This window comes from Heliangelus exortis, chromosome 11 (assembly GCF_036169615.1).
Source record: "Heliangelus exortis chromosome 11, bHelExo1.hap1, whole genome shotgun sequence".
Taxonomy (NCBI): Eukaryota; Metazoa; Chordata; class Aves; order Apodiformes; family Trochilidae; genus Heliangelus; species Heliangelus exortis.
In genome coordinates, this window is record NC_092432.1 from 3334621 (window position 1) to 3348695 (window position 14075).

The 14075-nt window shown below is 41.8% G+C and overlaps 1 protein-coding gene across 3 annotated transcripts in view; it reads right to left on the reverse strand.

Moving 5' to 3' along the window:
- Positions 1-13779, reverse strand: part of ASB7 (ankyrin repeat and SOCS box containing 7) — a 29066-nt gene extending 15287 nt beyond the window's left edge. For 2 of the 3 annotated variants that reach the window (XR_011727926.1, XM_071754219.1), the window contains exons 1-4: positions 13589-13779; positions 12599-12762; positions 7168-7264; positions 4016-4276 (exon numbers count right to left, since the gene is read on the reverse strand). Coding sequence is in view for 2 of the 3 variants with exons in the window: in XM_071754219.1 (XP_071610320.1) it covers positions 4016-4226 (211 nt within the window). In the remaining variant the exon portion in view is untranslated. The remainder of the gene's footprint in view (positions 1-4015; positions 4277-7167; positions 7265-12598; positions 12763-13588) is intronic. The other variant, XM_071754218.1, reaches the window with a different exon arrangement.
- Between the last annotated feature and the right edge of the window lie 296 nt (positions 13780-14075).

A 14075-nucleotide genomic window follows, 5' to 3' on the forward strand; every position in this document is an offset into this window, starting at 1 on the left:
AAGACCTGAACAGGTCTGTTGCAACTCAATCAATGCTTTGCTGCCACCTCCTGGAAAACTTTTGAAACTTCAGAAGGGCTGATGCGTACAATTTCCATTCTTTCAGTCCCTGTGTTAGTGAAAGTAATGCTACAAAGCTGATGTTGCCTTAAGAATTCAGGTTGTTGTGGGTTTTTTTGTTTGTTATCAAAAAGCTTTCATATTGGTATCATGCTGTAAAGAAACTGTCTCCTCCTGAAATGAAAGCAAGCTGGGAATGAATCTGGAATGATTCTCTGCTTACCTTTCAGAAGATGCAGAGGGGTAAAAAAAAAAAAAAACAAAACAAAAAAGTACCTGGTACAAGTGTGTTTAACTAGGAAGGGATGAGGCCAGCACTTATCTGCATTTTTAAAACTTGTCTCCACCCTGGCTATCAAACAATTATAGTTATTTGTTTTCAAGCTTCCCATTAATTTAGGGAGAGCAGAATCTAGAAACATGAAACAGCAGCCTTTGGTCACTTCTAATGTTCTCAAGTACAAGGTGTAATAGAATGGAAAAACCTTGAGCTGCTTCTCAAGAGTTCCAAATCACTGTAATCAAGCTCAGTTGAGACAGAGCATTTGCAACACTGATTGACATTCAGATTATTTTATTTCATGCTAACACTGGGCACCTAAGCTAGTCATTTGCTGTTAGTGGAACTCTTGCCTAATACTGTCATCTAGAGGACATACAGATTCCTAAACAAGAGTAATATTTTAGAATTCCAACTTACAGCTCTGTGGGACAGCTTCCCTTCCTTCCTGCCTCCTTCCTTAGGACCCTGTCACAGTCTTGTTTGGGAAGCCAAAAAAGCAATGCTTCTGGCTCTATAAAGTACTTCTATTATTTCAAGCTTACTTCCCCCAGTTAGGATTTAATTCTGACCACAAGGTTTACAAACATGGCTACATACAGCTTCAGTTTTAAATTTTCTAGGGCAACACTGATATAGAAAAACCCTCAGGAAAGCATCAGTGTTCAGACACAGCATCACTTCTTGAGCTGATTTAAGGGGATGGACATTTGGCTCATCCTCCTGGATCCTGTGTGACCTTACTGAAATGCAGACACCTGGTAGCCAAGACTAAAATAAACAAATAAATACTTCTGTTTGGAACCTCCTTCTGCTACTCTTAAATTTCTAGGAGCTTTAGTGAATAATTTATTGACTTTAATACAAGTAACCAGAAACTGTCCTGCTCAAATAGTATTGAAAAAATACTGCCAAGGACCTGCTAACAACTACACACTTTGAAGACTTCAGCTAATTGTAATGATAACAGTAGTGGTTAAGGATTAATAAGACACAATCCAGTGCTGGAAAAGAACTGTATGTTTCAATATGCAATTTTGAAAATAATTTTTAAAAACACACTAAAAGGGAAAGAACTGAAAACAACATTCCCTATTTTTGTGTTGCTCTCCTGTTGAGCTTTGTGACTGTACTTTCTGTCCTTAAAAAAAAAAGAGCTGGCTTCATAGAATTTTCACTTTACTAAAATGAGATAAATACACCAAAAAATAAAATCCACTATTTTTCATGAAAACCCAGTTTCTCCATGGTTCTGATCAACTTTATTTATTATCTGACCTATTACCTCTGTATCTAGCTGCTCTTTCTGCTGGCTTCATCCTTTAGTCTGGGCTCGTTTCTAATGCATTTTCCCCATTTATCTGTGTCTCCTTGCTCAGCAGATAATAAAAAGCTTCCTCCTCTTCCACCCTCTCCACTGAAATCAGCCAATCTGCAGGCACAACGTTGCTGCCTGGCTCCTTTCTTTGCTAGTGAGCAGTGATGGAAGAGAATTAAAAAAGCAAAAGCAGGAGGCAGCTAGGTCATGACTCCCATAAGAAGCTACCTTTTATTTCCAGGTCAGTGACCAGATTCTTGCTCAGCCTGTATTAGCCCAGCTCCATCTCCATTCCACCACCATCCAAGACCATGTCAGGAGTCTTCCAGTTCTGAGGCACAGCACTCTCCTCTCAGCAACAGCCCAGTGTGGTTTTCTCATTCCTACACTTCTAAAACATTTCCAGCTCTGCTCAGCTGCACCATCCCTCTAGGGAGCCACAAACATCACCAGTTGCCCCTTCCTTCCCACTAACATCTCAGTTCCCTCTCTCCCCCAGAACTCAATCTGCTCACTCTCACCACCTTTTTCATTAGTCACAGTCACTTCAATGCTCTGTTTACTAAAACACCAGAAACTTACTTTTTCCTTCACCCCAAAATAATTTGGGTCCATGAGGATTAAACACCAACACTTCTTAAGGGGGAGAAATGTGGAGACTGAAAGGTAGACACCAACCTCTTGCTAATGAGGCAGAATGATTAACCCAGCTTTTAAGAGTCAACTCATTCATTGCTTAATAGCTCATTTGTGACATTATTATGTTTTAAATACTCATTATCTTTTATGCCTTTGTTTTGAGGGAAAACAAGGCACAAAACAGTGCCAATTTTCTGAAGGAAGGCTCAGCTCCAGGAAAGCTGCTGTGGATGACTAACCCTCACACTATTTGTAACTCAACTTTTTAGTCCTGGTGATTAAATCCCATACTGCTTCCAGAACAAGGATGTTTCATTATAGGCAGCTTTCACGAGGCATCAGATTCAGCTGGTACTTCAAAGATCAACAACAACAAAAAAACCCAAACCACCCCATCAGTAGCTATTTAATATCAAAATCTGTACAATGAAAATACATAGGAATACATAAGGATGTGGGTTTTTTGCTGATCATCTTCAAATTCACTAAGTTGCAAACAATGTACCTCAAGACTTATGGCCTAAACATTCTGAACCATCAAACTGAAGGTTTGAGATCATCTGCCTATATTACATTTCAGAAGTAGCATTTAAAGTTATTCATTAGTGTAATTTAGCAGCTTCCCCCCCTTGCAATCAAGAGAGGAGGGTTTGGCAATATTAGAGGGTTAGAATCTGCAGCAGGTGTATCAATAGGATCCAGCTGTTCAGGCTGCATTTCACTACTGCTCTTAAGGAACATCCCCCTAATTGTGCAAATGCCAGTTTATTGATGCCATTCAATTTTAAAGATGATCCATACATCTGACACTGTCATACACATAAGGGGCCCATATGGCCTCATAAGTAAAGCATCAAAAAGATAATTTCAATTTCCTTGGGACTGAAAACATCTTAGTTCATAATTCATTTGATAAGAACAGCACTAGAAGAGATGATGCTGCTCTTTAAGAGCACTAATCAGAATGTGGAGAACACCTACTAATCTTTATTTTTCCTCTCCAGTATCACATTAAAAGATTAGGACCACCCATTTCTAAAAACTTAAGCTGGCCTTGGGAGAAGATATAGCAAAGAAAAAATTCTGATTTTACCACTTTGGGGGGTAATAATCATCATCCAAGCAAGTACAGAACCTGAACTAACAAAACTCAATCGGTTCTTGAAATAAAGCTTCAGTATGGCTGGATGCAGGAGAGGTGTAAACTCAACTGGAATAGGTGACACTGAAGTCCTTGCACATAAGAGTACTATTTTGATAAAGTTTTAACAGACTGTGTTAAAGCCCATACAGAAATTGAGTCTTTAATGTGACTGGGTAACTTGCTTGAGTGTACTGAACCAAGCTTCCCTAGGGTTTCAATTCAAGGACCTGCCTTCCTCTAATAACACCCTCTGACAGAAAAGAAAAGCCTGCAGTGAGTGCTGCAAGTGAATTTAATTTTATAATAAGCCCTCCTGCCCTATTTTCATAAGGCTAATTCATTCTTTTAACAGTTCTTAGGCAATTCTGGGGGAAATAAAAGAAAAAAAAAGAGTAAGGTATTAAGATACAAAGGTAATCTATTACCTCATTCATGGAATATTCATCAGAAGGAAACAGAAGGAGAAAAAAAAATCAGTGGTGGTCCGATAACAGGTGCTGGAAAGCCTTGCAATGGAAACTGGGCTAGAAAGCTGTGAGATGGATTTGAAGATTTCTTCCTCTAGGCAACTCACCTCCATGTTCAAGAAAAACACGGACACATCTCTCTTTCCCTCTTGCTGCAGAGAAATGAAGCAAGGTCCAGCCATTGGCATCTCGACCGTTTGGAGAATATCCTTGCTCCAGCATCTTGCGCACGGTGTGAACATCGCCAGCAGCGACTGCAGCCTGAATCTGCAACTCTTCCTGTAGCTCAGGGTTCCTCCGACAGTGATGGTGTAACATCCTAGCTGAATCTGGCTTTTACAGAAGTGTCATGAGGTCACACGAGTCACCTTGAATCAATATAAAGCATGAATACATTAGGATTGGGACCAGGAAGGAGATACCTCGAAAAAACTCGGCGCTAATTAAAAGCAACGTTAAGATTTCCTGTCTGCATGCAGGGCAAAGTCAGCTTAGACATAGAAGGAAAAAAAATCCAACAATCTCACTGTTGCAAGCAAAACCAGAGCACGTGGTTCACATCACTGAACTGCAAAAGAAATGGACACTTACACGTTCTAAATAGGAAACGTTTTCTCCAGAAATGACAGCATTAAACAACAGCCCACAATTTAAGCAAAAAGTCTGCAGAACTCAACATTCATTTAAAAATCACAAAATGGTTAATACCACTTACTCCAGAGATAATGGTTGAATAAATGTTCTAAACTGCTGTATGAAACAGCACTGCCTTGCTAGAGCAACTATGACACTTATTTTTTTTTCAGAAATGGATCACCTTGCAGCTTCAGTGAAAATATTTTCATCTTACTAATGTATTTTTTTCCTGTGACCTACTGCACGTGAATAACAATGAGTTATTCACTGAGTTTCAAACTGAAAGCATTCATTTTCTTTTTCCTTCTTCTCTTTTCCTTTTTTTTTTTTAAGATATAAGCACAAACTGGGAAAGAAAGCACTATACTCCCCACTCTGTTTGAAAAGTAGTCATCTACTTGCTACTCAGCTGGGGACAAGAGAAAAATGCAGGTATTTGGGGATTCTTCCACAGTACAAGAAGTCTTCTAAGTGTTCACATTTTTACATACATTGTGTATCATATTCCATTAACAGGTAGGAATAAAAAGGAATATCAGATGAAGGAGAATACAAGGTTACTAAAAAGGTAATGCTGAGCAATAGCAGTGTCAGAAAATACTCCAGAACTCTTGAATGGACACAAACACAGAACTAGAAATAAAAAAAAAAAAAAAAAAAATTAAGACTCCTGTAAAGTTAATCAAGAATACAGTACAAGGAACAGCTCTAAAGATGAAAATTAATTTTAAGCAAAACTGAAAATATACAGCAGCAACCTTGTTTTATTGGAATGTCAACCTCCATCCCCACCTAAACCTTCTCTTACGTAAATATCAGAAGGATTTCCAGATCCTCATGATTCATAGGGCATTCAAGACATTGCAATCAACTCCCTACATCCCACTGGGCACTTGTTTTCCTGTGATCCAGATGTACACACAGACAAGAGCAAAGTGAAAACATCAATCACTGCCACCTTTCCAGATAAAAGCAGAGATACCCATTCACTCTCCTGTAACCTGGCTGTGCCCATCACAACCCAGTTATCTATCTGCTTCTTGGAGAGAGAGAAACCCAGAATTAACAGGTTGCTGCAACAACCCTACTTACATTGCAAACAGGGAAACTGCACACAGCAAATCCTTGTCTTGGGTATTTCTAAATGCTTCAACTTCTGATGTATGGCAACAATCACTATTTCAGCACTGCATTATGAAAGGAGACTTTTTAGCTCAATGGGTTGCACATGGGCTTAGGTCCTGGCTTTGTTTTGTTTTATGGTGTGAAGTCCTTTATCTGACACTGGAAGAAAAGGGGATTTAGCAACCAGCAATGCTAACTCAGTCGTTCAGCTTTTGCAGCATACTCCAAAATCAAACTTGGTTAACCTGATGACAATGGAAGTATTTCTATTGCCTCTAATAAGCTTTTGCTAAGCCCTTTTCTAAACTCCAATTAGCACTTCAGAACATGCTCACCTGTAAGACAGTGAGCTTGACTTCATTCTGGATGACAGCACTAATAACACTGTGAATGAATTTCCAACTACAAGATCTTTTCTTTGCATTTACAGGTGAAAACTGATAGTAGAACCTAAGAATGAGCCAGGGGACATCCTTAAAAAAAAAAAAGAAAAAAAAAAAAAAAAGTCAGTGTGGCTCTTTGTCCCTACTTTCTGAATGTCAACAAAAACAGAATATGAAAACTTGTCTCCCAAACTGAGACTACCTCACCTCAAATTAATATAAACAAACTTTCTACTGCCATTTTTACAGTCCCTTCTTAGAAAGGACTAATACTTTCAAGATCTCATGTGATCCTGAAAATTAATGTCAAACTAGTTGCTCAAAATGCTACAGAAAGAGAAAGGAGAGAACAGATTAAGAAAACTGGGATTTCTCACTTATGGGGACAGCAGTATTCCCCCTGCAAATAGCTATGAAGACAGTTGGTTAAGAAAAAGCAAAGCTCTTTATATTACACTTCTGAGCTGGTGGGTATATTTGTAATGCAGCATTATAAAATGTTGGCACTGGCCCCATATGTTGCATGTGACTAGCAGAGATTATTCAAATTAGCTAGTACTAAAGTACATAAGTACTAAAACATACAAAGCAGAAGACAAAGTCAAGCATAAGCAGCTCCTTTTATCACTTGTGCAGCTTCTGTAAATATCTACTCTTCTATCTCACCCCTATGGCAAGCAATGAAATTCAAATTACAGGAATGCTTAACAGCAACATTAAAGGTTTGGGGATAGTTCTAGGTACACACCAGCTTAGGAAATATTTTCACTCTTGCTCCATAGATAATTTACAATTCCTGTTTGCATATCCCTATTTACACCATCAATCTTTGGAGAAGGAAAGGAGGACTACTGGAAGTCATTAATGCCATTTGGCACTTAATATTTAATGTTTTGCAACTGTAATCAATCTCATTTACAATACAGTATCCATTTGCACTGCTAAATATTGGCTTTTTCCATGCAAGCAACAAAAAGACATGAAGTAGAGGGGGAAAAAAAGTACCTATGCAGTCTTGGTTATTTGTTTGCATAGTGCCATGAAAATGGAGAACAACAACCACTGAATTGATTTGACAAGCACAACAGGATAAATTCAACATATTCCTGAATTACCTTATAAGAGGTTGTCACTCTCTGATGGATGTCCCACTCTTCATTGTCTTTACTGTTCATAATCCTGTGTGCCCACATGTGTCAAAACCTGCTACCCCTTAAAAAAAATAATTTTGTATTAGTGACAAAGAGCAAACGTGAGAGTTTTACTTACTTTTGCTTCATAACTGTGCTAGAATGCTACATTTTAATGCAGTTATGCAAGAAAAGTACCTGAAATCTGTTTTGTTTTGTTTTTTCCATTATCAAACAGTTTGGGTGGGGAATTTTCCTCTGCCAGATGAGAAAAAGGCTGGAGTATTTTATGGAAGATAAGAGAAATGAGAGATGTGCTTCCTCTCTGAAGTAAACCTTATAGAAATGGCCTAAACTCTTTTTTAAGGATTAGGATATCTGCTCCTGCCATGGAACAAGAATGGATGCAAAGGTTACAGGAGGTATTTCTGCTTGACTGCTCAACATCTCCTTATGGGAGACAAATGCCAGGAAAAACCTTCAAGATGCATTTAGTTCCTTCCAACCCATTTCTGTAATTTTTTTAAAAATTATTTTTTGTTTTGTTTGTTTGTTTGTTTGGGGTTTGTTTTTTTTAAAAACTCCATCCCATCCAGGCTTCCCTATCTAAAGAATAAAACCTGACAACACAGAGCACTGGCTTCTCTGTCCTTCATCTGGGGTTCTAGCACCACCAGAGCTGCCTTCCTCCCACACAGCAGATGAGGCTTTCAGAGAGAGGTGAAGACACCCTCACACTGCAAGCAATGTCAGCACCTCAAAAATCTTCACCCTTTTCCTCACCTTTAATAAAAACTGTTTTGTCAGTAACTAAATTTACTGACCATGAGTTACAAACTCCACCCAGTTTCCTCCTTCAGACCAGCCCTCCTCATCCTCCTTCCTTGTCACCTGTACTTAACAGGATCAGTCCCAAAACTTGACCATTTCTCACAGTATTGTTGAGAGCTTTTACTCATCAGTATTATTTCATTAGTTCTTTGTACACCTCTGCCTGCCCTTTTGTTCACTTTGGCTGCAAGGTTCTCACGACAGGACCCCCTTATCATCTGTGAGCACTGCAATAATATAATAAAAAATAAAAGCATTCATTACTTCATTATACAGCAGATCACACAAAACCAACTGTGACTTGTTTCTTCTGCAAATGAGTTGCAGCAGAACAGTTTTGTGAACTGTGCAGCTTTTAGCTTAAGTTAAAATTTCTGTCATTTAACGCAACATAAAATCTTGCTTTCCCAATGATAGCTCAGAAGAGGATGGAAAAAAAAAAAAGCTCTCTTCATCCCTCTTATGCACATTTTCTAAGAGCTTTGCTTCCCAAGATAAAACATACAAGGTCTGCAGATATACTCACAGCCCTGCACAAAACTGCACTGCCATGACCTAATTTGATCACATTTCTAGCCTTGTTTTTTTTGCATAGATGATCAGTCGTTAGTTCACCTTTTTTTTTTAAATTTTTTTTGCATGATTTTCACTTTAAAACCCACACATTTTTTATTAGCTGATGCAAATTAGAATTGCACTGACTTCACAGACTACAGACAAGGAGGTAACAGATTGCTCCACTAAAAAAGTAACAAGCTTTTTTCCCCCCAAAGGAAAATTAGCTGCATATGGCAAGAGTAAAATCTGCAACTTTAATAAAAAGAAGTCATATTTAGTGAAAGTAAAGCTCACTTACTCAATGACTTGACAAAGTTTGCTTAAAATACTAATAATTGTAGTAGAAGTAGCACACTAAATAAAAAAAAAATAGGATAAACATCTTCATTATCTATTGATAATGTCTCAGGCTGTCAGAGAGATCTTAGACTTTGCTAGATCGATGTGTCACTTCATTAAAGTCACTGCAAGCATCATGTGGAAAATTAATTCTGACATATATAGATACTCACTTTAAAGAAAGTTTAAGGTTGGTATGAGAAGCAAGACCTTGCAGTACAGTATTTTGCTCATTCAGATGAGCTAACAGACCTGATTGCTAAAGCCTAAGATTACACATCCAAGAGCAGAAAAAGGACCAATGATGTTAGCCTGACACTATGTCACAGGGGAAGTGCACCATTACACATGGCATTATCTAGCATTGACCTAATCAGTGTAGATCCTAGCTGTCTGTGGTTGAAGTATTTCAAGACATTTAAATCAAATAAACAAAAACAAAAAAGGAAAGCCCTGTGGAATAAGGATAATCACATTAGCATTCATTATTCTTGCAGCCTGCTTCTCCCACCCATTTCAAAACTCAGACAAGCTAAATGTGTTCTCACCCAAATGGCATTTGAAAAATGGTCAATAGGTGTCTGACAAAGAAAATAAGTGCAACTGTCATCTTCATATGTTGCTCAGGTTCCTATTTGACCTCTTCAGACAAGACAGTAAGGCAAACAAACACATTATTATTTGTGTTCTCATATCACAACGTTTGCAACTAACATGAGAAATATTAAAATTCCACAGAGCCTTATACTCCTGAATAGGTTTTCTCCTGGATGTCCTATGCTACATCCCAGACAGACATCAAGTGAGGGATCCAGGTGATGAAAATCACCAAGCAACACATGTGAATTGCTGGGTCTGAAAGCCATGAGTTAACAGTGCATGAATCCAAAGCCTCACAGAGGAACTGCTACTTCAAAGGCAAGAAGCCTTCCCTCTTCACAAGTGGCTATTAAAAGTTACACATCTCTTGTCAGAGTTTCTGTAATGCCATCTTGTAGCTTGGACCTACTGAACTGAAAATAAGCAGAAGAGTTGATCTAAAAGTCCTCCAAGAAGTTCAGGTGTTTACAGCCCTGTCTGATGCTGTATACTAACAAGCAGCTGTTGTGTTGTTACATTCTGCAGGTGGCTGGAACTGAAGCACAGAGGTGTCATTTTACCAACTATTATCCATTTTACAGAGAGGTCGTGAGGTCTGGTCTTTGGGCCTGATGGAGAATTAGTGAAATCACTCAGCTCAAATAACTTCAGGTGTGCAAACTGGAGAGCAAAAGAAAAGACCCCACCTTCAGAAAGCACGGATAACACATCAGCTATGAACTGCCCCCAAAATTCCTACCCTTAACCACAAGGAAGAGCCCAGTGAAGAAAATCCTGCAAATCCTCCCAAATCAAGGACCTCAATGCTAGAGCAAGACCTGGATTTTTCTCAGTTGAGAATGTTGCATCAGGTTTGCACAACCTCAACTCTCCTCCCTCAAGATGTGGACAAACTGCAGGGACCTTGTGCTCTGCAGCACGCTTGGAGACCCTCCTGTACCAAGCATAAACCAGCTTGCAGTGATGCTCTTCCTAAGTTTTAAGCAGCAAAAGTCAGAGGAAAACTTAGCCCTAAAACTAATAATTTGTAGCAAGTGATGAGGTAAAAGATCTACATGTTTTAACATGACCTGCTATCATTAAGGAATCCAGCCACTGAACACCATTTCAAAGAATGACTGAAGCAGAAAATAATGGGTCCTTCCAACCACACTAAAGCCCCAATACCTATAACACAGCTGAAGAACAAAATGAGTGCTGCTTATAGACTTCCTTTCATTCAGCAATCTCTAGAAGACTCTGTATTTTTTTTTTTAATATAGCCTGGAAGAATCCAAGCAGATAAAATTCACGGGATTACTTCAGTGGATAAAGTGAGGTTTTCACTGCAATAATATCAGTCTGTAAGCAAATGCTGGAACAACAGAAAACAGCCTCTCAGTCAGCACATTTCCTTCAAGAGTTTAGAATTCACAATAAGGCAAAACAAAACCAAAATGAGGATATAGCCTGAAGATTAATATAAAATGGATGTGCAGCTCTATCCAAGGGGCTCCCTATAAGCTGTGTTTCTCCCAGAGATGGAGAGCAGGACTCCAGCACATCATTCATCCCTCTTCCTTGTTTTCATCATGTGCAAATTTCTGCCAGAAACTAATTTGCTGATTCCTGTGAACTCAATTCCAGTCTCTGCATCTGAATAAAACTTTGCTGCCCTGGCATTTCATGTTAGGAAGGAGCTTCACAAACCAAATGAAAACTTCCATTGCTTTCTGTGAATAAATCCCAAAGATCTTACAACTTGGCAGCATCCAGAGGTGCCCTATTGGAAGTAGCTACATTAATGCCAGCCCCAACATTAGATGCACAGGATGGGCTGTGAAGTGGGTGTTATAAGAAACCAACTTTGGGTGAAACAGGTGTGCCATAACTGCACTGCTAAGTTTGTACTGATGCACATCTGTCTCACCTATTAGCAGAAAAATATCCCCTGTAATCACACTGGGCACGTCCACACATTCCACTGTCCTCATGCTTTTGCAGTATGCCACCAAAATAACATGGAGGATTTCTTCCCTGTATTATCAAAAATGCATCTCACTCTTTGTTGCACTTAGGAGAGAATTTTCTACTTAATTTTTGACAGGGAGCAGCTACTTCTTATCATATGCTGAAGACACCTGTATTAAAGAAGATGATCCACCCCTGACCCAAGATTGTTGGCAACAGTTACTCTCCTTTCTTGTGCAACTAATGATGAAAACCAATGTACTGCTGACAGTGAAAAACATTCTGGTGCAGTCAGTGACATCTCTGAAAACACGACAGAGACCAGAGGGACCTACATAAGATACATTTGCCAAGATAACACAAACTCATCAACATTTGAAACAGTCCAGGATGGATTTGAGACAAAAGAACACAGAGGAACTCCATTATTTGGAGCACACTGACAGCAGGATGCAGGAGAGGATGACTGACATCCTTCACCCCTCCTCTTCTCCTTCTAGAACCCACCTCTTCTCCTCACCACATTAACTGAGCAATTCTCCCCACGAGCTGCTCTCTCTCTCTGAAACCAAACCTTCCTCCTACCAGCAGCATTCACTTTTTGATGACTCCTACCATTTCTTCCCCTCAGCACCTAGCAGCATTATCTCCTTCTGGGATCTCAACCCAAGAAGTAAATACCTGTGTACAAACACCACCCAATTAAATGAATTTCAATTTTTGCAGCTCCAGTACAACACAGAAAAAAACTGACCCATGCAGAAGATAAGTACAACTAAATCAACATAACACAGTTTCCATGACCCACTCCAATATAGATTTTTAGAATCTGAGCAGAAACAAATCCAGTGTTGCACTCATACACTCCTGAAAAGACTTTAAGTGGAGACACTGAACTTGCCAGAGTGAATTTTCAGGAATGCTCCTGAGATGAGGAGACAAAAAAAAACATGAAGCAGCAACTCACAATCAAAATGTTTGCAGATTAAATTTAGAAAATGACAAAGCACTACAAGAAGAGTAACTGTACTTCAAATGGGCTGCAGAGCTTTCAAACTTTTAAAGCTCAATAGCAAGTAGATTTTAAGGGAAGAAAGAAATCTAATTCTACCTACTCAAATCCATAAAAAACACTTACATCAAGAGGCCCCAGTCCCAGCCAAGCCATGTGTCTAGGATGATTCTGAGTGTATGTGAATTATCACCTTTCTGAGGGTTGTTCTGAGTGCTGCTTTCTCTCTTCTGTCTTGTTTTGTTCTTTGCAAGTCGCAATTTTTAATTCTCCTTCAAGACAGCTTAAACCTAAAAAATAAAAGCAGAACTGAGCCACACACTGGCATAAAAGAGGGACATGGAGAACAAAAGTGGTTAATACCCAAGCAATAGCAGGTCGAAATAGGAAGAGCCTTCAAATATTAGGAGGGAAAGGGTTATTAACCAAAATCGGGATCTCAGCTCGAAAAGAAGGGATACTCTCCGGGGATGTTAAAGAGTTGGAGGGAGGAATGGTGCCGGCAGGAGCAATACCCTGTCACGGCAGCTCCTCCAGGGAATAGAAGTAAAAGTCCCCAAGAATGGGACAGGAAGTAACCCAGAAAGCAGAGCTGCTGGGAAATGAAAATCACTCCCTTGCAGGAGTTCACGCTTCAGGAGCCGGCAGCCTCCCAGCCACACACACCCAGCCACACCGAGGGAGGGAGGGAGGGAGGGAGGCGAGCGGCCGGGGGCTGAGGACGCGCTCCGGGAGGGGGCCCCGAGCCTCCTCTCTCCCCTCACCGCTCGGGGGAGCGCCCCTCATGGGGAACCCGGCGGGGTGGCCCGGAACCGAGCGGGGTGGCCGGGAGCCGGGCGGGGGGCTCAGCACCCCCTGCGAGAAAGAGGTGCAGGGGGGGTGGGTTGAGAGCCCCCTCGCATCCCGCTGAGGGGCAGCGGTGCGGAGCAGGCCGGCGGCGGGCCCGGCCGGAAGGGCTGCCCGGGGGCGCTGAGGGGAGGCCCGGCGGGCGGGCCACGGGGTCGCGTCCCCCTTCTCTCCCCCCCCCTCTTCCCCGTTCCTCCCTCCTCCTCCTCCACTCCCTTTGCCGTCAGGGAGTCTGGGGGCAAGCGGGGCTCCGGCGGGCGCGTCCGTTACCTGTCTGCCGGCGGGGGTTGTGGGGGGGGCCGGCGCGCAGCCGCCCCCCGCGCTGGCGGCGGCGGAGCGGGGGGAGCGGCGGTGCCGGCCGCGGGAGGGGCCCGAGCCGTGTGGGGACACTTTGCACCGAGCCGCCCCCCGCGGCTGGCGGCGGGGTCAGCGGGCAGGGACTGACCTGCGCCGCAGCCAATCGGGTGCCGCCGCGCTGGGCCCGCCCCTCACCGCGCGCCGCCGCCGCTCCCGATTGGCCGCCGGGCTGACGGCGGCTCCGCCCATGGCTCTTCCCCCCCCCCTTGCCGTAAAGGGAGAGGGTTTTGCGACAGAGAGAGGGGAGGGGAGAAAGAGGCGGGGGGTGGTGGGGGCGTGGTTGCCGCCGTTCCGGCGTTTTGAGGGAGGAGAATTGGGCCTTACGGCGACCGGTCCGCCCGCCGGGGGCGGGTGAGTCGCGGCTGTTGCCGAGCAACGGTTGCCGAGCAACGGGGCGGGG